This window comes from Myiozetetes cayanensis, unplaced genomic scaffold, assembly GCF_022539395.1.
Source record: "Myiozetetes cayanensis isolate MyiCay16 unplaced genomic scaffold, myiCay2020 scf16, whole genome shotgun sequence".
In the NCBI taxonomy this organism is placed as follows: Eukaryota; Metazoa; Chordata; class Aves; order Passeriformes; family Tyrannidae; genus Myiozetetes; species Myiozetetes cayanensis.
The window spans coordinates 2,567,418-2,592,911 of record NW_026087270.1 but is presented as its reverse complement, the minus strand read 5'-3'; the positions used below and the strand labels follow the sequence as shown (position 1 = coordinate 2,592,911).

The window sequence follows — 25,494 nt, the reverse complement described above, 5'->3', positions numbered from 1 at the left end:
TGAAGAAACTCTTTTGGGTTTTCACCTCTTCAAGGAATATTTTTGATTTTGAGATTATTTCTGAGCCACTCTTTTTTCCCCCCCATTTTGTGACTAGTTGCCCTTTTTGAATGGGATTTCTCCCTAGTTTAGGAGCAGTAAAGGCATGGGAGGTGGCACGAGAATAATCTTTACAAGTAAAGTGGAGTTTGAGAGGTGAGGTTAGACTTTCACTTCTTACTTATTTTTTATATTATGTTATAATTTATATTTTATACGTTATTGTCAAATAAAAGTCTGCTGTAATTCCTCCATGATAAACCCGATGAAGTAAATAAGTGTCTTCGTGCACCGAAATAAACTGGTTTATTAGGAGCAGTGCAGATGATCTGTGTGTTTGGAATTCTGTAGAGGAACAAGCTACTCAACTGCTTCCTTCCTTCAGGATTTGCACCCATCAGTGGCATGTGCAGCAAGTACCGTAGTTGCACCATTAATGAAGATACAGGCCTGGGACTGGCTTTTACAATTGCCCACGAATCTGGACACAAGTAAGTTTCTTCTTCTGTAAACAAGTATGTAAGTGAATGGAAACAGCACAGTTAATATAAATCAGTTGAACAGAGATCATTTGGATTGGCTGATCCTACACACAGATCATTTGAAGCCTGGAGAGTGGTGAGGAGTTACACCCAGCTGGTGAATGGTCACCAGTGGTGTTCCCCAGCCAGGGATCAGAACTGGGGCCAGTCCTGTTGAATACCTTTATCAGTGGTGTGAACAAAGGGATCAGGCATCCCCTCAGAAAGTTTGCTGGTGACACCAAGCTGGGTGGGAGTGTAGATCTGCTGGAGGGCAGGAGGGCTCTGCAGAGCGATCTGAACAGGCTGGATCCATGGGCTGAGGTCAGCGGGGTGAGGGTCAAAAAGGCCAAGTGCCAGATCCTGCCCTTGGGTCATCACAACCCATGCAGAGCTCCAGGCTGGGGCAGAGGGGCTGGAAAGCTGGAAAAGGCCCTGGGAGTGCTGGTTGAGAGCAAGTGAACATGAGCTGGATGTGCCCAGGTGGGCAGAAAAGCCAGTAACACCTGGTCTATATCAGGAATAGGGTGGCCACAGGACTAGGGAAGTGGTTGTCCCTGTATCCTGGGCACTGCTGAGACACCTTGAACTGTGGGGTCAGTTTTTGCCCCCTCACAAAAAGAAGGACATGGAGGTGCTTGAGTGTGTCCAGGGAAGGGAACAGAGCTGGGGAAGGGGCTGGAGCAGCAGGAGCAGCTGAGGGAGCTGGGGGGCTCAGCCTGGTGAAAAGGAGGCTGAGGGGGGACCTTCTGGCTCTGCAACTCCCTGACAGGAGGGAGGAACTGGGGGGTCAGGCTCTGCTCACAGGGAACAAGGGACAGGACAAGAGCAAATGTTCTGAAGTTATGCCAGGCGATCTTTAGTTTGGATATTTTGGAAAATTCCTTCATCAAAAGGCACTGGCACAGGCTACCCAGGGATGTGGTGGAATCATCATCCCTGGAGGGATTTACAAGGTGCTTACATGTGGCACTTGGGGACATGTCTTAATGGTGACCTTGGCAGTGCTGAGGAAATGGTTGGATTCGATGATCTTAAAGGTCTTTCCCAACCTAAGATTCTATGATTCTATGACTCTGATTTATAGAGAGCTATATAATGATTAGCCATTGGATTTCCATTTTATTTCTGTTGTGGTAAGACTGTAATTTTCTTAAGAATCTGCTGCCTCATACAAATTCAGTAATAATCTTCCATGGAGCTTCAGCTATTCTTTGAATTGTTGAATTCAGGATGGTTAGGTTTTGTTCTACTGTTTTTTAACAAATCATTTAGAATTTCTTTTTCCCAACTTTGTGCGTGGTTTTGATTTTCAGTTGTAGCATAGTTCAGTCTGCAGTCTGTCTCCCCAGTGGCAGCAGAGAAGCACAGTTTTCTCTGTGTGGTGCAAACCTGAAATCAAGGTCCAGATAAAGCACAGGAACTTTATTTTGAGCAGCAACATTAATGCACAGAATATCTTTGAAAAGCAAGGGTATTGTATTCTGCTGATTGGTCAAGGCATGGAGCCTTCTCCTTGTGCATGACTGAACCAGGACTGTTCAGCTTTCATTGTACAAATATTCTCTGCAGTACATACTATGACCTAATGTCTACACGAGTGACCCTGTCACAGGTTTCTGTGCATCTGAAGGGAAATAAGGAATTAAAGAATAATCCAGCTACCAGTGAAGCCTGTGGGACTTGAGCCAAAGCATTCAAAGGGACTGAATGTGTAAAATATGTATTGTTTGATCCTCTTGTCACACTAATGCAATTTCAAGACCTCAGTACATTTTTATTGATCAGTATTAGGAGAGGATCAGGCCCATAGCTTATTTTTCAAGAATTATCACATTTAATCTCATAATGTTCTCCTCCCCTTTTATTTCCTTATTTGCTTTGAGAGATTATGCATGGAAATTTTTTATTTTTTCCTTTTTCACTGTTGCCTTTGATTTACATGTTATTTAACCTTTCTTTGTTACACTTCCATACTCCTGTCTAATAAAATGCATTCAATCTCCTGGGAAAAGCCTGTGCCAGATAGAAAATGTCTTTATGACCATTTGCTTGTGTTCATGTTCCTGAGGCTACCTAGTATGTGATGTAAGACAGCAGAATTTGGTTTGTGTCATACCTGAAAGAAAAAAAACCCAAACTTGTGACAGCCTTGGAGGTCCACTGTGAATATGTTAACCAAAGGGTTTCATAGGAGGAGAATGCTGTATGATGTACAGAACACAGTCTGTGGTCCACTGAGAAGCTTCAGTGGTTAGACATTTTAGTGGTTTGTTAGACACTTTAATTGTTTTCTTTACCTTGTGTTTTTACCTGAAAGGTTAACAGTTCCTCTGGGTGCTCAGAGCCCGTTGTGTCAGTGGGGTATAAACTGGGGATTCTCTGGCTGCAGTGCATGGGAACAAAGTATTTTATGAAGGATTCTAAAATATGAGCTCAATTGGTACTTCTTCTGTCCATCTACGGAAAGAGACATACATTTCAGGAAGTTTGGAGCCTCAGCTGGTGGCAACACATGCAGTAACTCTGATGAGCCTGTAGTGATTTATTGCAGTGGAGGAATGAGTCCAGTAAATTAGATATTCCCTGCACATGCACAGATTACATTCATAAAGTTGCCGAGGTACTGCAATATTGAAGCAACAGATGATGAAACTTCTCTCCAAAACACACTGAAATCCACAGACAGTACAGTGAGTAAATACAGAACAGTGAAAGGAAAGAACCTAAAAATCAGCTTTATTATATACATAAAATCCCCATAATTCATCATTATAACATGGGTTTTTTTATTATTGCTTATTATTCTTTGTATCATCCTAACACCTCTCCTAGTGAAAGCAGGGCCTCATGATGCTCAGACTGAGCAAAGAACCCCATAAGAAGCAGTATTCCCACTGAAGAGTTAAATTCTAGACAAAGTGAATGACACTGTATAACAAAGGTGAGGGAAAAAGAGCAGTTTGCTTGAGATAATACAGCAAGTTAGTGGCCGAAATTAGAAAAATAATAATGTTTTCACATTCACACCTTGTATTCTATTCATTCACGCCCATTTCTTCTGCTACAGGTTGAATGCAGCTCTCTAGGCATGAGCCCCACATTCCCTATGGAGTTCAAGCATAGTGTTGGTACCCTGGCAGTGTTTCTTCTGCCTCCAAATTTTGTCTTGCTTCTGTTTAATCTAGACTGTCACTCTGCCACCCGGTTCTCTTTTCAGCTTTGGTATGATTCACGATGGAGAAGGGAATGCTTGTAGAAAAGCTGAGGGCAATATTATGTCTCCCACGCTCACCGGAAACAACGGCGTGTTTTCTTGGTCTGTTTGCAGCAGGCAGTACCTCAACAAATTTCTCAGGTAGGTCACATGTAAATCTGGGCTGGTGCCAGGGAGCGCAGCTTTAGTAACTGGGCTTGAATTCTTGAACAGCATAAAAATGAGTAAAGTGTGAAATTCACCCCTTTTAAAATGTGCTCCAGCCCATGAGGTGTGTGAGCCCCCACACTCAGCGTGGAGGTGGTGTGGCGTGTGAGTGCTTTTGTCCTGCCTTGTTTCAAAAGAAACATGAATTTCACCCTCCAGGAATACCCTGCAGCAAAGACTGGAATATCGTCCTTTCCCAGGCATTCCTGTCAGCAGCTGAGTTTATTAGAGAATTAGTAGGAAGTGTACACAAAGGAGGGCAGACACAGCGGTACCAAAGTCGTTACAAATGTAAATTAACATCAGTGGCCTTTCTCACTGGAGTTTCTCTCTTGATCTAGCTCCTGACATGAGTAAAGGACGTTCTGCATTTTTCACATCCTGTTTCTGAGGGAAAGACAAAAGGAAAAAGAGAAAGATGCCAATAATTTCTCCAGCATGTTGACATAACTCAGTGATGCTTTTAAAGGAACTGGTTTTCAGTCAGTGTTTAATTCATCATTACATTAAACTTTGCCTTATTTTTGTTTGTTATATGTGGCTAGATTCTACACAGTTACTAAAGAATGTGTAGGCAGTGACCAAGAGCAACCCAGGTTTTAGATGTTAATTCCTTAGAGTGAGAATCAGGCACCTAAGTTGTTCTGTGGGTCTGATCCTTGAATTCCCAGTTAATATCACCGAGTAGCAGCCAGGAAGGTAACAGTTCTGGGTTTTTTTCCTGCTGCAGTGATGCAACATATTCTGAGTACAGAAGAAAATTGCAAACTAAAAAGTCGTGTGTCAGTCAATGTACAGAAAGTGAATGCTGGAATGGGACAGTGTGCCTGCTGATTGTGTGGATCCCTGAGCTGGGGAACCCATTTAAGGGAAAGAAGCAGACTAGGTCACCTTGCTCTTGGTTACCAAGGAATAAAGGGAGGAAAAGAATTTGACATCATTCTTTCTTGTTGTCACAACAGTCCCAAAAGCCTGGAAATTCCTGCTTCCTTAAAACTTTGCAGGTCAGGCTACCAACAAGATGTCAAGATCTTTTGGCTCCTGCAAGCAGATATTCTCATTTCAGAGCGTACCTCTAAAACTAGTTAAAGGTACTGTATACCATATTATGTATTTGTGCTGGTCTGTAGCAAATTAAAATATTTTGATATAAAGATCATAGTCATGATTAATTTACATTCTCATTATAGTACAGCTCAAGCTGCCTGCCTGATTGATGAACCTAAGCAAACAGGACAGTATAAATACCCTGAAAAACTGCCAGGGCAGATCTATGATGCTGATACCCAGTGCAAATGGCAATTTGGAATGAAAGCAAAACTATGCAACCTCAGCTTTGTAAAGGTACCTATCAATATACTTTTGAGAAGTTAAATGACATTAGAGAACTGAAGTACCCCGAATAAGTACAAGTAATACAGTGTTCTTCAGAGGCCTGGGCTGTTTCTCTGCCTTATCTTGCTTGGCAATTTGCTTTGAAGGTACTGGCCCTTTTGAGGAATATCACAGTCCCAGGGGAGTTTCAGAAGGAAATGTGTTCTTTCCAGGAGTCATAAGGAGTGCAGTTGGATGCATGTGAGCCATGGGCCCATGCCTGCTATGCTAAGGGGAATTAGCAGGCGGTAGAGTTTTGATCAAAGCTTGTGTGGGGTGTGGGGCAAGAAGGACTAAGTTTCTTGTGTTTTATACCTTGACAGCAAGAAGTCTGGAAGAGATCTGTAGGGTTATTTTAGAGCAATGAAATCCTCTTGACGTCATGATGAAGGATTAATTTAGGTTAACCCATTATTTTAGTGAGTGTTACACTCCTTACTGATCTCTTCAGAGAAGGCGTTTTTTTAAATAATCTGGGGTGCTCATTCTGAAAAGAAGTATTGTAATTTCTTTCAGTTCTGTTATTATCCTGGAGTATTTTGATTTATTTTATGCTAACTACATTTATCAGGTGATGGCAGCTGTGTTTCTTCTACAGCTAATAGACAAAGGAGAGTGAACAGCACTGTGCACAGACTGCCTTTCCAGATATCTTGTGTGGTTTAGAAAATCTTGTGTCTTCACAATATTATAGTCCCTGTAGACCTGATGAAATATTTGCCTTGAACTTTTTAACACTGTTTTTGTTCTGCTATAATCTCACACTCAAATAGATTTAAAAAATATATAGTGAAATGGTGCATAAAAAAGAAGGATATGGCTGTGCTATGAACCTTAAACCGAGGCTTTTCTAAATTCAGGAAAGAGTTTATTTGTATGTCATTTAAGGTACCAGAGGCATGTACCATTTTTAAATCTTTCTAAACACCAGGAAATAATTAGAATTATGAGTACTGCAGTGAGTACTTCTTCCTTTTCAGGATATATGCAAATCTCTCTGGTGTCACAAAGTGGGTCACAGGTGTGAGACAAAGTTCATGCCCGCAGCGGAAGGAACAGCTTGTGGTATAAGCATGGTGAGTTGTTTTATAAATACAACAGTGTCATGCTGACATGGTTTTAGACTGTTCTGGGACAAATACAAGCTCCCATCAAAGCCAGTTTTATCCACCCCCCCAGATTTGCTGTATGGGCTTCCAGATTGCTCTGTAAAAGCTTCCCTTGCGATGCACGGTCAGGACGGGTCCTCACAGTGGTACCTGTCTGATGGCAGGGTGTGAGGCCTCTCCCATGGAGCTGTGGGATAAGGTATCTCTGTCAAATCTAAATCAGTAAGAAAATAGACCAATTATAACAGAAGATAGATCAGTGCTTCAAATTCCACTCTCCTATGAGCATTCCTTAAGCTGTAAAATTTGCTGTACAGACTAAGGCCATCATGCATATTGTCAGCAGTGATCTCCACAAAAAGCACTTATTTGTTTGAGTCAAATTGCTAATTTACTCTCATTTTATTTGTTTGTATTTTCTCTCATCTTGTTTGTTTGAGTTTGAGTTATTTGTTTGAGCTGAGCCTTCTAGTTTACTGTCATCTGTACTTAGCCAAAATATTTTCTTTTCCTGTAATGTTTCTCCCAGTAGAACATTGTTTTGATTTTCAAGTTCCTGACAAATGTTCTATTTTGCTTTTTCTCATTGTGCAGTCTTTCCTAATTGAATCATAAAAGGGAGAAATTCTAGCAGGCTATTTGTAAATTACATGGGAAATCTTGAGGCTCTGCAGCACAGGGCCATAAAATAACATGGATTTTTTTGGGAAGAATGAGCCAAAAAATCACTCTCCAAGAGAACAGTTTTGAAAATTTGTACCTCAGAGATCTTCAGCTCAGAACTTGGAAAAATTTTAGGACATTACTTACCTATACCATTGTATGGAGCAATGTCCTACTTCAGAGTCCTTGTGGGTGACCTTACGTTTATTAAGGTCGAGCATTGGAGCTTTTAAATGTGGATTTTTAGGTTTCTTGCACCTACTAAGTAGTGCTAACTCTGATGGAATGTTTTTTGGCATTCTCTTGGCAGTGGTGTCGAAGAGGACAGTGTGTGAAATACGGGGATCATGGTCCCAAGCCTGTGAATGGCCAGTGGTCAGCCTGGTCCGAGTGGTCCGAGTGTACTCGCTCGTGTGGAGGTGGGGTCACATACCAAGAAAGACACTGCAATAATCCAAAGTAAGACATAGATGTGAAAAGGTATTATTTTTATACTGACTATTCATGTTTTTAGAACAAAAGATTAACAGAGTCCGTTTCCTTAGGGAATAATATGTGTGGAAATGTTTGTATGACCTTTCTTCCATGTCCAATATGAGCAGGCAGTGGCTGGAAGACAGGACTGTGTCCTGGCACTAGAAAGCAGTGGCTGTCAGGAGACTTGCTGGAGTACAGAACACCTGCAGCCCGACTTTGTCCTTTTATTTTGTGACACAACATTTCATGAAATCCCTGCAGAAGTAACGAAGGACCATGCAGACATATTCACACCTAATAGTCTAAGAACAAGGGGAAAAGGTCTTAAAAGCTGTTAGGACTTCTAATGAGATCATATTATCCAGGATAATAAACCAAAAATGTTTAAAGTCAATATAAAAATGGCTGTAGACAGATGTCTTTGTATCTCTGTCATGTTCTTGGCATCCTTTCATGTTTCGTGGGTCAGACTAAAGGTGCTGAACCCTAGAATTGTGTGCTAACTCCTGAAACATTTCTTCATCTAATTGATTTCTTATCACTGTGAATGCTACTATTCCTGATAATGGTATTTCAAAGCAAAGGTTAAATTGTTATCTGACCAGCATCTTTCCCAAGTCCTCAATTCACTGCAACTTACAGGTAAAATAAGAATTTCACTTTTTTATTTCATACGCAAATTCAGCAGGCATAGACACATGTATCCCTCATTGCACACAATAAAAACAGCATTTAAACTGCAGTAATAAAAAACAGAGAAAATATGACACAGTTTATATGAGGCTGTAAAGAAGCCTCACACCTACTATACAGTGCTGCAGTAATAATATCCACGCTTCATATACTGTGTTATAGGAAAATGTGAGTTAGTTAAAATAGCCTTTATTACCCTCAGTCAAGCGAATTTTTGCAGATCTGTAGCAGAGCATTTTCTCAACCTTTTCTGTTGTTTCTCAGTGTATTTTGATAACTAAAATTAGTTGGATAGTTTCTTTTATTAAGCTGCTTACCAAGAGAATGCAGGGTCTCAATTACAGGGGATATATATATATATATCACAGAACATGCTGAGTTGGAAGGAACCCACGAGATCATCGAGTCCAACCCTTAGCCCTGCACAGGACCATTCCCAAGAGTAACACCATGTGCCTGAGAGTATAAATACGTATATTTTGGTCTTCCTGGTTTTGTCCGTGTTTTCCTTGCTAAATTTGCATGTGTGCTCACTGCTCTTTGCATTTATTCATAAACCCTTCTTGCTCTCCTGATGTTACCAGGGAATGTCCAGTAATGGAAATGGTTCAGTTTGGTGCACTGGTATAACTGGTAAAGATTTCCAAGGGTCTTCCAACAGAAGCTCTTTAGAGTGAAGTGTGTCAGTCCCTGTAGCATTATGCATTTAGAACTTGCAGTCAGAGTGTTCTGTCTATTCTAATATCAGTAAAAATTGATGCAAGACTTGATGTAACCCAGTCAGCTTGATGCCAGAGCTGAATCATGCTTACACCAGATTTAATTTCATTGTATTAGTGATAACTCAGAGCAGAGAGAAGATAGTACAGTTCTCTCAGTTACAGTGATGGAATGACAGATTCATAACTAAGCCACACAACAGTGCACGAATATCCAAGTACCTGTATTTCCCATCACGGCATTTTATATGAATGTGGAATAATAAGAAAAATAATACCATCCATTTTCACATGGAACGATTTACAGCCTAGTCCCTGTTCATTGTTCACCTCTGTTTCACACAGAAACACAGAATAATGATTCCTTTCTTTTTGAGCTTTCAGATGTTTATGTGTTTCGGTACGTATATGTATATTATTTTATATGTGATATATTTATTTCACTTTTCCTAATCCAGATTTGCGTAGGAGGTAATGTTTATTTTGTTCCAAAATTTGATAGATTATTTTTGACAGCAAAATTTTGGAAATGACAAATAATGAAATTTCTCTAAGAGATTAGAACAAAGGGTGTTGAAGAACTGTGAAGAATCTGTGAAGCATCTGTGAAGAACTGACTGGACCCTAGAATGAAGTCTTAGTAATGGAATTCTTATGAACATCATGGGAAACTTCTCAGTTTCTGGTGATTTTAAGGGTGACCCATCTTACCAGAAACTTAAAGACAGGTGAACTACACAGAATCACCTGCATGTGTTTGTGAAATTTTCCTCTTGCAGATAATATCCAGTTCAATTCCCTTTCTCTGACCAATTTTCAGGCAGCCCCTGTGGTAACACCCACACAGTTCTGGCTTCGGAATTGCCACCAGAGTTGTGCACAAATTCCCACCAGCAAACACCCATGGGGGTCACCTGGAGTGCACAGAGCTGGGCAGATTTGCTAAAATCATTATGTTTCTGTAAATTGTCACAGTGTAATTTCACGGATCTGGTTTTCATACACCACAACACTTTACAACGGAGGTGCTTTTCCAAGATAGAAATTGATTGCATAATTTAATAGTTTAGCTGGGAAAGAACCTGAAGAGTGCCTGAGAGATTTAAATTAATACCTAAATCATATCTGTGGGACTGCATCCTACCACTTCACAATAGTGCATTGTTCAGCAAGAGCAGAATGGAGTTATAGGCATGTATGCAATCAAAACTGCTTGAACACTCTTTTGGGTATAATATCTGTAACAGTGATTACAGACAATGCAGATGTAAACTGATGCAAAGTAATGATGCCATTTAAAATGCTTCTGAAAAATGAAGACTCTGAAAGACCTTGTGGACCTTTCAGATTAATGCAGAATGAAGTAGCTTTGTGATACTATCGCAAAACAGCCACAATATGAGAAGAATTGTTCTTACTTGAATTTAAATGATTACAAAACATGAAAAAAATGGGAGTCCAGAATTTTGGAGTCTCAATTCCTTTGGTATTACATAAAATGCTTCCCTTGATCGGATTAATTCCAGGATTTCTCACTCTCTGTGTTGCATTCAGTGAATATCATATCAGATAAAATCTGTCCTCAGAAGGACACTACAGGATTAATTTAAGATACTCTTGTAGCATTTTATTAGTTGAATCTTATATGATTATTTACATCTTTGCACTTATAGTCCTTTTCCAAATCCTTTTTTGGCGATTGGTGGTTTTTTTGCTGGCCTTTCTCACCAAATTTCTCCCTTTTCCAGTTATCCTCAGCGAGGCCTCATGCATGTCAACCTGTACATGCCAGCACTGGGGAGGTCACAAAGGGATAAAGCTTTAGGCTCTGTCTGGATTAGGAGCACTGTACCACTGTAGAAGTATTGGAATACCCTCCCTGTGCAAGGCATTCCATTGTAAGGATGGCTGCATGAACAGTTTCTGGAGGCTGTCAACTCAAAATCTACTGGTGATAGAAACACCCTCCAAAAATTGTGATTTTGTCCGTGTAGATAATAGTCTTTTCTCAGAAATTTGGGTCTGTAGATCTCCATCTAGTTTCCTGTGAATTACTTAACTCTTACTGACATCTTGTTTATAAAAATGAAGGTGGGGAAGTTTCCATCTTCTCTAGCCAACAGTTTCAGTAATGGGAGTGTACTGTAATATTAAAATGCTGTAACAGATCTAGGAAACAGAATGCCTCTTTCAGAGCTCTCCTAGTTTGAGGAAATTTTATCCCATCCTCAAATGCAAGAGTGCAGCTAGAAATCACAATCAAGCCATAAATAATTCTATTATATTGCTTGTTTGGTGCCATTTACTTGGAAAGGGGCTGCTTCTTTTCCTTACACTGGAGCAGATTTGTTCTCTGAGGCTGAAGGAGTTCAAAAATCATGCATGTGCTGAAGCTATAAAGAAAGTCTGTAGAGACTTGAGTCAGGACCCAAGGGTTTGACTGCCTTAACTCAGAGCTCTCACCAATTGCACAAAGTCAACATAAATACTCCCTGACTTCACTGATGTTCCGTATCCTCCCTACCCTTCACAGACTGAATCGACACCAGCTAGGACAGAAAATTTGACTTTAAGACTTTCACCATTATACCCATTGTCAGTAGCTAGCAGGTGGCCTCAAGAAAAATCACTGGAAGTTGAGGGGTTTTTTTCCCCCGGCACATTTTGCTTTAACCCAGTTTTAAGTACAGCAGCAGGTGGGTTTCCATCTCTTCCTCTGAAAGGCTGCTTTTTCTTTCCAGAATTCTGGAAGAGGCAGATATTGGGTATTCACAGCCAATTCAAAACATAAAAAAGCAAGTCCCAGCTTGGTTAGAGAGTTAGACATAAGAGGGTTAGGATTTATAACAAAGCAAACAGAAGAAGCACCTGGATTTTCTCCTCCATGTTCCACTGAACTGTCTCCACGTTACTCCAGGCATGACCATGTCAGGAGAGTTGCATGGGATACTTGGATGTGGGGAATAGTCTTTAGGGATTTAAACAAACAATATGTTGCAACTGTGTCTTTTATACTATTATTATTTTAAATTTATATTGTTTGTTAATATATTACTGTTTTTCAGTATCTTTTATATTATTCTAGGGTTTTTTCCTTAACTCCTGTGTAATATGGGCTAGTTGTCCATGGAAGTTTATAGCTTGCCTTCCAAATATGTATGCTCCCTAATGTTTAAAAAATCAGTATATAAATGAGTGCTGGTGCAGCTTTGGTACATTTCTTTTCACTTGATGCAAGAGTCGTATAATACAACGAGCAGTTCTTAGAACCTGATGTTTAGAAGATTTGGTTCAGGACTTGCAGATGGGTATCTGAGCACTGTGAAACTGCACAAATGACATCAGTGAATTCCCGAGTTAAAAAGAGCTACTCTTGCATTTTGCATTGTTTCACAATGCCCATGCACAGACCAAAGAGTTAAAAAACTAGTGTTCTGATAATGTAAGATACTAGCAAAGTAATAGAATATGCTCTTTCCATTCTGTCCAGAATGAAGGGAAATATCCAGGTAAGGTTTGCTGAAGTGGATGTGACATGTTTAAAATTATCCCTGAATTCCAACATTTTCCTAAAGCAGGATGCACAGTCCTTGTTTCCCCTGTTTAAAAGCACATTTTTTCAAAACAATTTACAAAAGAAATGAACAAGCAAATGTAATCATTCCTTCTCTTTGTGTTTGATCAGTGTTATGTTATTCTTTATTAACTCTAATTGCAGTAGGTAATTCTTTGCACATGTTCCTGGGTTACAGCAGAGTAAAAATAGCTCTATAACAAGATTGAACCAGGCCAATACCAAATAGCCCTATAAATTTAAATTACTGAAAACATGACTCACCTCAATGGTTGCATCTTTGCTGAGTTTGCAGTGATCCAAGGAGATAATTCATGGCAACTGCTTTGCTTCGTTTTAGGAACCATGAAAATTAATGGCCCATGTAAGAAATACTGATCTCCCAGGACAGTCCATCCAATCCTGTTCTTTGTATTCTCATACACGTGTAACATGCCAATCACACAAAAAGGACATTTTGCAAAATCACTTTTTTCTCTCTTTTGTTTGTTTGTTTGGGTTTTTTTTGTTTGTTTTTTGTTTTTTTTTTTTTTTTTTTTAAGGCCACAGTATGGTGGCAAATTCTGCCAGGGTTCCAGTCGTGTTTATCAGCTGTGTAACAACCAGCCCTGCCCAGCAAACAGCCTGGACTTCCGTGCCCAGCAGTGTGCAGAGTACAACAGCAAACCTTTCCGGGGCTGGTACTACAAGTGGAAGCCATACACCAAAGTGGAAGGTAATTATGCCACACAGTCACAGGGAGCTCGAATTCACCCGTGTTCTTTGGGCAAATATCACCCCATGTAAGCAAACACACAGTCAGTTGGTTTGTTTGGGATGTGTTTGCTTTCCAGCAGAGCTGAATCCAGCCTCCTGTGTGATCCTGTATAGACAAGCAGAACTGATTTGGGTTGTGAATCCTGATCCTTGTCCTCAGAGTGACTCCCTGGCTGTTGCTGCTCCCCTCTTTCATTTTATATTATATTGGTTAATCTGAAACCCAACCAAAACAATTTCCATGGGTTTTTCAGCATGGGAAATGTAAGCTTCCACAATAGCACCACCAGAATCTTCCTTCCTTTGGAATGTTCTCAGATTTCGAAACGTAACAGTAAGTCAACCTTTTGACTTTTCTTCTGGTGTAGTCCCATGGCAAGTGGAAAAACAAACAATGTACTGGCATACATTTTTTTAAAGTCATCTTTTACTAAGAGATCTTTATCAAGTTCAGATCTCAATAACTATTTATTCTTCTTTGTGCAAGCAAGTTTATTTTTACTTTATGCATCTTAATTTGTGGGTATTTTGAATCAATATTTGCTTTTATCAGAGAAAACAAACGTTTTCTCCAGTCTGAAAGCCCAATATGTAGCTGCAAATACTTGAATAAAAGTGTGTGGATTATATCACATTGTAGCTGCTTTGTTTAAGCACCTGTACAAATTTGCTTTTGGTGATAATAAGTACATAATTAAATATATATACACATACATGTACATGGAACTTTCATTCATAGCCTGATTATATTGTTTCCAAAAGTCTTTGCAGACAGTTTTGTGGGTGTTTAGAAACCTGTGTCCAAACAGCCAATGTGAACATTTCACAGCATGTAACAGTGGATGTTGTATAATAGGCAGAATAATATATCTTGTTTAATAGAAATAAAGGTGGCCTACACTGGTTTTAAAGGTGGGGGCTGCATTTCGTAAAAGGAGCTTAAAATTAGGGACAATATGTGTAATTTTCCAAAGCAAGGTGTCCCCAACTGACTCTGAACTTGAAAATGCCTCTCCTTACTCTCTTAGCTGCTTTAAAAATCTCCCCTGAGATCTGCATTTATAGACCCGAAAACATGAGCTGGTTTTCAGAATTGTTACAGGTGCTTTTCCTCTCTAGAAAGGGCTATTGGAAATCCAGCTGCTGACTCAAGAATAAAAAGATACTATTTTGAATCCAGTTTCATGTTATTCAAAACTTAGTTGTGCTTTTTATTTGTCGCAGTTACTATTTGTATTAAAATTGTGATAATATTTACAATTGCATGACTGGTTTTGTCTGTGCAGAATTAACCAGCCCTTTATAAACCTAACAGACCATCCACGTGTAAGAAGAAATTTGACAATGGCTGGGATTTGCTGGAGGAAAAATGCTTTTATTAGGGGGAAATCTGGCCTCAGTCCTAGCTTTCAGCTGAAAATTTTCAGCTGACTATTTTACCATGTTATACCTTTTCCAAATTTTAACTAAACTTCAAATAAAATTATTACAGTCTCCCATTTCTCCTAATAAAAATTCCGTTTGAACCTGTGGAACTGAAATCCGGGCCCAGCAGCAGAGCTGAGGCGATGTGCATGTTTTTAAGCTGGGTTTGGATTCTTGGTTCTGTGTGCAGACAAGCAAACCCATTTGTGCATAGCATATAATATAATATAATATATAGCATAATATAAGCCACTCTATTTAATTCTATTTCTGCCCATCTTGGTGTCCTGAGATGTCACCATGCACAATTAATCCTTGTAGCATGTCCTTTAGGATTCAGGAAGAAACAATAGCAAGGTGCTTTTTTTCCCCCTTTGAAACTGTGCTGCAGGTCTGCTAATGCTTCCTTGTCCTTTTCTGTTTGTTTGTTTTTCCCCAGAGGAAGACAGATGTAAATTGTACTGCACAGCTGAAGACTTTGACTTTTTCTTCGCAATGTCCAGCAAAGTGAAGGATGGAACCCTGTGTTCTCCAAATAATTTTGATGTTTGTATTGATGGAATATGTGAAGTAAGATAAAATTAAGTTTCTTACAATCCTATTGTCTATTTTTTTTTTAAGTGGGCAGTTGACTCCTTTATGGAAAATGCAGCTGTTTCTTCAAATTCCCTTGTGTCTGAGTCCTTCACTTGTGCCTTTTGGTTGCAGCAAGTAGGGTGTGATCATGGACTTGGTTCCAAAGCTGTATTGGATGCTTGTGGAGTTTGTAAAGGAGATAATTCAACGTGCAAGTTCTTTAAAGGCCAATACTTGATCCAGCACAAAGCTAATGGTAAGGAAAACTGTTCCACATGATCATCAACTCATAGCTCTGCTCTATCCACATGTAATATATTTGACTCCTTGCTCATTTGGGCAGTGGCTGAGGGTCCAGATGTGAACTGAAAATCACAGGGAGAGTGAGAGGAGAGTTCACATTTCTCCTGTTTCTTGGTAACACAAAAGCTATGAGCATAAGTCTTGGTCAGTTGAGCATTCCTCCTGTTGCTTAAGCCACATTTTCCCTGAACGTGTGAATTTCCTCTTAAAAGAGATTTTAGTATTCAGACAAGTAAAAAAATAGCTGTCAGCAGCTCTGACTGGAATGGGACTGTAGAGCATATAAAAAGCAATTCAGAGCATAATGCCAAACATGACAGTATTTCTGTGTCTATTTTCAAATTAAGTTGGCTGGAAGCTGTCCAGCTGATTCAGTGGAAGATCCAGTCACTGGGAGGTGGACATTTCTTTAGTGGAACTGTCACAGGCTTCTTGGGAAATAATGTCACTGTCCTGCAGTTTCTCAGGCATAAAATGAAGACAAGATTTCTGTACCCAGGGGGCATTTCGAGAGTACATTTGTTGCTGATGATAAGATATGTCAATACTGCAGTAATATAAGCCAGGAAATTGGTAAGGATGTAGTAATAGAGCACTGGCTGGCAACAGGGAGATCCTGTGGTATCCAGGGGTTTGTGAAGGCTCTGTACATCCCAGTGCATCTCACCTCACAGCCCTTGTCCATGATGGAAGTATAGCTTCCAACTGCTGTAGGGAACTACCAAGAAAACTTGGTAAAACAGTTACAGTGGAGCCACCGTTAGTGTGTTCTGCATTTTTCTGAGGTGAACTTGCTTCTTCTTGTCTTTAATCACAAAGAAAAATTTCAGGGATTGACATACCTCAGAGTTACTCTGATCACAGGCTCCATAACGTAGCGGGGTTAAAATCAAAACCAGTTTTTCCTTGTGAAATCTTGGTGGATCAGAACAGCTGTCTTAATTAAACTGCAGTAATTTCAGATTGGCTCAAAGGTGATAAGCCATCTCTGTCTGTGTGACAGCTGCAAACATGTTGCTTACTTCTTTGCTTCCAGACTACTACACGGTGGTGACGGTCCCGGCCGGAGCGCGCAGCATCCATCTCCAGGAGATGCAGATCTCCACCAGCTACCTTGCAGTCAGAAACCTGGGGAAAAAGTACTATCTGACAGGGGACTGGACAATTGACTGGCCAGGAAAGTTCCCTTTTGCTGGGACAGTTTTTGATTATCAACGCTCCTTTAACCATCCAGAGAGTCTCTATGCAGCGGGACCGACTAATGAGACGCTGGTCTTTGAAGTAAGATTTCTTCTGTTTATTCTTCCCCTGATGTCCATTACAGAATTAGTAACGACAGCTGGAGCTCTGCACTGGAGCTCTCAGCAAGATTAAAGAATAGTGTTGAGTCACGATAGCATTCAGACTTAATTGTGTGGTCCTGCTGGATTGAAAGGCCTTTCACTACTTTATCAACGTCTGGAGTTTAGTAAACTGTCACAGACTCAGGGAAAAGGAAAGGGCATAAAACTCACCATACAGCATCATTTCTCAGTTGCTGCACGATGGTGATAGAGATTATAAATGCATCCCATACATGTAAAAATTAAATGTAACATTATGTCAACAACTCAGTGGTAACAGGTTCAGATAATGCTTCTGAAACTGCAGGTGCATGGAACCGTTTTCACATCCACCTTGGAACACAATCAAAGTACCACACATAGTTTCCTGTAGAATTTCTGTTGATTCAGTTGTCTTATTATATATGTTTATCTCACAATCAAATTTGAATCACCTGCTTTGTCTGCCAGATGTCCTGTGTGGAAACTGTAGTTAGTAGGAAGGAAATTTGGTACTTACATCGTTTGTTCCAGTTGTACAGTTTTGAAATTGGCCAACACTGCTGCTGTTCTAAGGATAATCTCTTCCTGCATTGGTTTACTTTACTGTATTTTCTTTTAAAATGCATCAGATCATCTGAGGGTCCATTTCTGGCTGAATCATCGGAAGTCTTTGCTCCCTGTTAGCTCTGTTGGTTTGCCTGCTTTGTTAGAAACCTCTGACAGGTCTTTGGCTTTGTAACTCAGCTATTATGTCTGCTTTGATGAATCCTTCCTTCCCTGTGAGAAGGAAGGAGCCCTCTCCAGAAGGGATTTGGTTCCTTCCCACACCTTCCAGCAATACTCAGGTCAGTGTAGTGTATCTGGGGAGCAGGGGAGTGAGTGCTGTACCCCCTCTGAGGCAGCATCCTGCAGTCCTTCCCCCCATCCCATATTCCTGTCACTGAAATCCACTCCCTGCAGACTCAGCAGGGAGCCCAGAGCTCTCCATCCCACCTCCTTGCCCAGCTTGGTTCTGTTGAACCAAGAGAGAGAGCAAGCACAGACTGTGACATGAAATATATTCTTCAAGGATTACATAAACTTTCACAAGTATCCAGTAAAGTGTTTATTTGGAATGCTGAAGAGCTTTACTGTTATTCATACTGACTGAGTAATGCACTTAAACGTGGCTTTAAGAGCCACTGAGGGCCACGGACCATGAACACATGTTAAAGCACTTCAGGGTGAACACATGTTTTAGAAGGGACAGTTTGACATGGGTTAAGGCTGTGTATTTTCACAAATTGCCATCATAACTCTCAATGCCTTTTTAAAACATTTTTCTCCATTGAAGGCATTTCATTTTGGGTATGTGTGATAACAGGGATCTTCCTTTAGTCCAGGGAAGAGTTTGGTCTGAAAGTCACAGACATGCTCCCCTGACTGCAAATCATCTCTAAAACAGCCTTACACCAAAGAAACAACCACACTTACAAATACTGTGAAATGTTAAGCTGAGCTCTCAGGAATCTTATTTGTCATAACACAAAGTAGGTTTGAGAGCTGTATTATTATGGAGCTAAAGTATGAATAATAAATCTCCTGCAAGACGACTTGGCTGCATATTCTGCACATACTTTGCAGAATAAAGATTAAAGAAAAAAATTTTAATGCCAAATAACAGTTCTATTTTCATCCTATCAAATTATGCTAAACAGTTTTATTAAGATGTAACATTTAACTGGAGGCTGTTTCTCCTTTCAGAGCTTATTTAAGCTTCCCTTGTATTTTTATTGAAATACCTACACCACTGGCATTGGTAGCTGGGAATTCTAATGACTGAAAATGTTACTGTTATGTATTCCCCAATTACACATATCTGTGAACTGCAGTTAAGGACTTTTTTCCCTTTTAATAATTTAAGCAACATTCAACAAGCTGAACTTTGAAAAAAAAAAAAAAGGCAAAATTTTGTATTCAGAGATCTGCATTAATTATGATTTACCAGTAACTCTAAGGTTCAAAAATGCCAATGAAAACTGAAGAAAATATACTTTGATGAGAAAACACACATATTGCTGAAGATCTGCTTGGAGCAGTAATAATGAAACAAACCCTACTTCCACTATAAATACAAGAAACTGATAGAAGGCTGAAAAAAGGAGTGTTTAAGCATACTACAGTGTAGCTTTGTTTTCATTTTTATCTCATCTGTAATTTTCAAAGAAGCATACGGGAAAAGTCATGCCAGCAATTTTTTTATTCAATTAGGGTTTTGATAAGATAAGGTTTTCCAGGGTTTGGACCTCAACTTCTTCCTGTAATCTTTAGATTCTTTTTCTTCATTTTGTAATTAGGTTGTATTCAAATGATATTTAATACCTCTTTTCTAGATTGGGTTTGTTGATTTACTTTTTTTTTTTCCAGAATACTTCAGTGTGAGCCCTTGTAAAAATGCACACTGCAGGTTTTGAGTAAATAAATTGCATGTATAAATACAGGAACTTTTATAATTTGGGTGGGCAGAAAACACAAGGTTTTGTAGCTGTATTTGTTGCTATTCCACTATGACTGAAAGACAGATTAGCACAGCTTGTGCCCGTTTCATTCTATAGTTATAATTTCTCTGCACATTCGTGTGGTGACTCAAACGGCTCAGGTTTTCTGCTTGGTTTCTGCATGCAAACCACTCTGTGTGTATCCAGAAAGCTCAGGTTATGCACGTCCTCGGAGCAACATTCCCAGCAGAGGATGGGACCAGACAGGTCTGGCAAGTCTGTGCTCAAGGCAATCACTTGCTTTGAAATGCAGTCATTCTCCAAAATATCTTCTTGAAAGAGACATCTGAAGCGTGTGTTAAGAGAGAAGGAGGAGATGCAAACAAGAAAGAAAAAAAATCTTTAAATTCCCTATTGTCTTGCATACCACAAGTTCAGCCTTGCAGTCCTGTGAAGTGGTTTGTATTTCTGTTTTCTTGTACAGTATGTTCCTGAGCATCTGCTTTTCTATCAGGCTTTTCAATAGTTCAGCTGAGCACGTATCATTTAATCAGACTTTCAAGTCCTCAACACTGTTCAAAAATGGGTTAGAGACAAGAAAAAGACATATAAAGTGCTTTTCTTACTTACCCTAGAATTTCACAAAACCCCGTCCCCAGCACATACATATATTTATATATATTTGTGTATATTAAATGTATGTAATTATGGAAATGGGTCATACCAGAAAGGACAGAGGACAGTGAATCTGTAATTTAACTGGGTTGTGGGAGAAAAAGTACAAATTATAGTGGCCAAATATTTTCAGAAGAGGAGGAGGAGAACATTGTGAAGTGAATGTGGAATTAAATATGTATGACTAGTATTTCCTGAGCACAAGTACTGGAAGGGTAAATGCATGATGAGATTTTAGGATTCATCAGGATCCTTTCTGGATTGTTCAGGAATTCATTTCATACATGGAAGCAACGGGAAAACCAATAAAATGCTGTCCTTCAGAACTGGTGGATCAGTGCCCCTCTGAAGTTAATATTAGTGGTGCTTTGGTGATTGTGGGTATTTATAAACCAGTAAGAGCTGAAAAGAAAAATATTCATGGATTCAGGAGGCAGTTCCTGAAATGGCCCAATTTAGATTACATGAAATAACAATCAGTGGTCAGAGGGGTAGAAATATGATAGATGCTAATCTAGGATGAGAACTTTATACCAGTTTTTTAAAATACGGTTTCTCTAGCATATTTATCTCATCTTAAATAAAAATATGCTGGAATTTTTTTTTAATGTAGTTGCATATATTCAGCTCATTTGGGTTTAGGTAATCCAAGGTCAGCACTTCAAGTTTCAAGAGCTTGCCAGTGTTTTTCTGTTAACTGAAATATATTTAAGTTGGGGAGAAACAATCAGTATATTTATCACTCATTTATCTAGCTTTGCAAACAAGGGCTGCCAGTGGGCACCAAAATCCTTTGGAGATGAGGCTGGCAGAGGTGAAGGACATTGCCATCACAGGACTCTGTCACTACAGAACGCAGAACTCACTTGTGGGTTGTGATATTTGGTGAAATATTCACCCTCCAGAACTCACTCAAATCCTGTGAAAGATTCTGAAAGAGCAAAAGAACCTGAACTATTACGTGGGCATGAGAAACTCTGCATGGCCAGGGATTGATGAACTGACTTAAAAACACAGGAGTTTTATAATTCGGTTTTCCATGCTATCAGTAAACAAATGAAGAATTGACTGATTTGAGAAGTCAAATATAATTTGAGAAAGCACTGTAAAGTTTTCCAGGTGAGACAGGATCAGTATCCTCACTGAAGTTGACCTCAATCTTGCTGAATCAAGAAATTGCGAAATCTTTGTGGAAATAAAAGAGAGTTTATTTTGACATCAGTAAGTAACAGATGAAAACGATGCTTTGTAAAGAGGCATGGGAAGAGAAGGTGAATGGAGCTTCAAGGCAGGAATATGTCTAATTAAATCCAGGACATCACTTCCTCTTTATCAATAGGGGAAAACAGGAGAAAGGAGGCCAGGTGGAATGGCTTTACTGATGATGTAGCTGCCGCTGGGAGAAAGCCAAGTTGCAGTTATAAAGGATTACATTTATTATTAGCTACTAGATGATAAATTTGTACTGATTTCCCCTAAAGAGAAAGTAGGCTAAAGAGAACTAAGATGTGCTTATAAGATACAGATGTTGATGCAATACAATGGATAAAAGGGTTCTCCTGTAGTGAGGAGAGTTTAGCTGGACAGTGTCCCTGAAGGTTGTACATTTAGCATGTGAACAGTGAAAAAATGGAGACACTATAACAACGAAGATAAATTTGAAACAGCTGAAGTAGAAATGAGATCATGTAGGACCTTTCAAGGATCATTCTTTTTTTTTTTTTTTTTTCCTTTCAATGACCTTAGTGGACTTGAAAAACAGTAGTTTGTCATAAGCTTTTAGTTAGGATTGTGTTTAAAGTAACTTTAGAAATATTGAAGAGATAAAACCCCTTTTGTTTTAAGGTTTGGCTTAAGTACTCAATGGCTAATTCTTCCTTTACTGCTTTCCAAACAGGTGTTCTCTCACTTTCCTTTGAAGCCCTGGTATTAGCCACTGTCAAGGCCTCCATCCAATAAGTGCCCATTCAAGACAATGGTCTTGTTTTAAAACTTGTTTTAAGCAGTTTCCCACCAGCACCATATGCTGCATGCTTAGATTTATCCTACTGAAACCAGAGTAAATTCAGAGAAGTCAATGGAATTAATCTTGATGGAGCAGAGAAATTGGAACCTGGCTTAGGATGTTGGATGTTGCAATATTTATTGAACAGCGTTGTACATCCACAGGGGATGAAAGGTGCAGGTCTCAAGCAGAGCACACCAGGCACTTTTCTTCCACACAGACTTCTCCATCTGCCCTCATGCAGATAGATTAACGTGCTACATCCCCCTAAAGAAATTATCAAAGACTTACAAAGCATGGGAGTGACCCAGGAAGTGCAGCTGCAATTTGAAGACATGGATAAAAGCTCCCATGGATGCTGGGATTCAAAGTTTGGGCTCATGCCCATTTTGTAAGTTGGGCTCGTGCAGAGTGTGTGCAGCTGAAAATGGTCCTTTACCTGGATTTTTTCTCTGTGCTCATCTTCACTTAATAAGTGATTTGTAAATGTCTGTTAGTCCTCCACAGACCTAATGAGTCTTTTTTAGGCTTGTTACAAGCCAGGCATTAGTATGCTTTCCTATCTATGCACTGGACAAAATATTGTGGAAGAAGGAGGAGTTTAGCTTGTGTAAATTAAGCTCTCTTAATTCAGCCTGTTGCAAGTAACTTCCCATACACATCTTAGAGTAAAAAACCCTGACAGCCACTGAGTCAATCATAACAAAGCAACGTGGGTAGACTCTTTAAAAATCTGCCTGCAAAAGAGAGGTATTGTACTGGAGACTGAGGATGGCCATGGGAAAAAAAATAAAATCTCAAACAAAGGAGCAGATGCACAGCTAGTTTGGGGAATTTATTGGTTTAGCTCTCACATCAAAATTAGCAGCAAAAGGAAAAGGTTCTTTACTCAGGAGAGTTCAATTTATCCATTGTTTTAACATTTTGTGCCCTAAGCAAAAGCCACAGTTCTTTTTCTTCGGGATAGATCCGGCAGATTCCAGCCCTAGAGCCTGTGGTTTTCCAACTCAAGAAGCTGTAAATTTTATAACTCTGCGCCCTGCGGTCAGAGCTGCTGAGTGTTGTGTCTGAAGTCAGGTGGTTGGTGTGTTAAAGGTAGACATTAAACAGTTCTATTGAGGAACTGGAAATGTTTAAGGAGGTTGTTTGCCAGCTGTAAATTTGGGAGCAAATGCCAGTTGGCTGAAAAGATGCTGGAATGCATCCAGTTAAGTAGACTAGCACTGGAGGTCTTTCCAAATTTGTAGGTCTGATAACTTGGCTGAATATGCAGACTTCAGTTATTGGGTTGTTAAGAAAGGGCTTTATAATGAATGTTTGAAAATACGATAGAAAACTTTTTATATGCTCGTTACTTTGGCAAAATTGCAACTTTGCAAAAGTATTGCATTCCTGATGAAAACCTGGTTGAACATTATACGTATACTATTTTTCAGCTGAGTTCCAGGGACTTTAAAACATACGGGTTTGTGCCCTGCAATATTTTGTTTCCAGTGCTATTCCATAGTTTGATTTTGCCCTCATTCTACATAGCTGGGATGATGCAGGAGGACAGACACCTGACTGTGGTGCAGCTCTTGCTTGGTAAACATTCCCTCTTGTGGTCTGCTGGGTGGGAAGGGGCTCCAGCTTTGGCTGCCAGCCAGGAAACGGAGAGGAAGTTCCCTTCACCTGCCTGTTATAACTGTGGCTATTTCCCAGTGTGCAAGGAGGGGGTGTATCCCAAGGTCTTTAAATGCATATGGCCCAACTTGCCAGGGCTTACCCCCCAGGCACTCGCCCAGCTGGAGTTCCTTACACCACTGTGTGGTTGTTCTCTGAAGTCATAGATACTGATGTGTCTTGTTCTGACTCGTCCAAGATCATTTCCTCTTCATTCCCTACACTCAGGTGAAGCACCAGGAAAAAAGTTTTAACAGGAGTAAAACTTTTTGCCATTTTACCTTCTCATCCTCCCTCTCTCCTGTTCTGGATTCCGTGTTTGGGATGCATTCGTTCTGTTCCTTGCCCCTGCTGTCACAAAATAACGAGCACTTTCAGAAGACAAATGTTCAGTCTAATGCTTCAAGATATTTTTATTAGAAAGGTTTTTAACTTTACTGGGTTTTTGGCCACTGACACAGCACAGTTTTATGATGGTTGTCAGAATGAAATGAGATGAGGACTAACCTTTACATGAGGTTTTGCGGTGTGGACAAAACCTCCTCCTCTTTTGACACTGCTTATTAAAAGGCCAGACAGAATTTCAGTCTCTGCACTTGAAGGAACACAGAGCACCTACTGAAATGGGAGAAAGTGTTTCTGGCTGCCTAAGATGCTGAGATTTGTGCTAATACCTTGAACTCGTAGGACCTTCGGATGAGTAAAAGCAAATTGAAGAATTTTGAGGTCTGGTCTGTAAGAAAAATCAATTGTTTTAGCTGAAGAATAGTTTTCCAGGGCGCAACTCTTACTAGAGTTAACACCCCCCATTTTTTTCTGAAGCACGTGTTCTGAAACTTTACACTTTAGATACTTGTCTCAGTTTGTCCTTGAGAGAAGAACAGTTGGGTAAACAGGTTATTGCACCCTGTTTTACCTGGAAACTCTAATGCCCACGGACTTGGGGTTCAAGATTCAAAGTGACTGTGGAAAAGCTGTTTTAACAAAGTTGGACTTTTTGCTATCGGCACTCAGATAGCTTTCTGAAAAAAACCATTTATATAGAAGAGATGTTTTCCTTCATGTGAAGGGGCTGTTAAATCTTATAAAACATTTACATCAGATAGTGATGAATATTCAAGGGAAAAAGAAAGCACCTGAACAAAGTTACACTTGGGAATGGTTTGAACCAAGTACAGCAACAAGGGCACAGAACCACACATTGCTGTATTCTCAGTCTGGATCATTGTTGAGGTTCCCTGACTGAAACAAAATCTTTGGCTACTAAAAATGGAAAATACAGCATCCATATCTCTTTTTTCTAGAAAGGTAAACAGTATGCAGTCCAGATCCTTCATGTGTTCAACATTATTGAGCTGGAGGTCATGTAAATTTGGTCTGAATTTTCGCTGTCATGGGCAATTTCTGGTTTCCAATAGGTACATTTTCAGAATACTTTAAAACCCATGGCTACATTTCAAAATGTTATTATATTCCTGTGTCTTAAACAACATAAATGCGAGTTTGTTGCTATTTTATGAAATCAGTCTATACAGAGATCAGTTCTACTTATACGGATTGCTGAAGTGCTCAGGTCAGACGTCATGTGAACTGAACTGATTATTAATGTTTTGAATGGTAATCATTAACACAGACTTGAATTATACTTGAAATGCTAATGCTTATCAAAAAGCATATTTAGGCACTGAGGTTAACTG

The 25,494-nt window shown here is 39.6% G+C and overlaps 1 protein-coding gene across 1 annotated transcript in view; it reads left to right on the top strand.

Moving 5' to 3' along the window:
- ADAMTS18 (ADAM metallopeptidase with thrombospondin type 1 motif 18) overlaps positions 1-25,494 on the top strand; it is a 77,220-nt gene that overhangs the window by 33,785 nt on the left and 17,941 nt on the right. Inside the window, exons 8-16 of the mRNA XM_050311749.1 lie at positions 425-530; positions 3,781-3,918; positions 5,175-5,328; positions 6,339-6,434; positions 7,441-7,589; positions 13,136-13,308; positions 15,214-15,344; positions 15,483-15,606; positions 16,690-16,934. Of these exons, the coding sequence (XP_050167706.1) occupies positions 425-530; positions 3,781-3,918; positions 5,175-5,328; positions 6,339-6,434; positions 7,441-7,589; positions 13,136-13,308; positions 15,214-15,344; positions 15,483-15,606; positions 16,690-16,934 (1,316 nt within the window). The remainder of the gene's footprint in view (positions 1-424; positions 531-3,780; positions 3,919-5,174; positions 5,329-6,338; positions 6,435-7,440; positions 7,590-13,135; positions 13,309-15,213; positions 15,345-15,482; positions 15,607-16,689; positions 16,935-25,494) is intronic.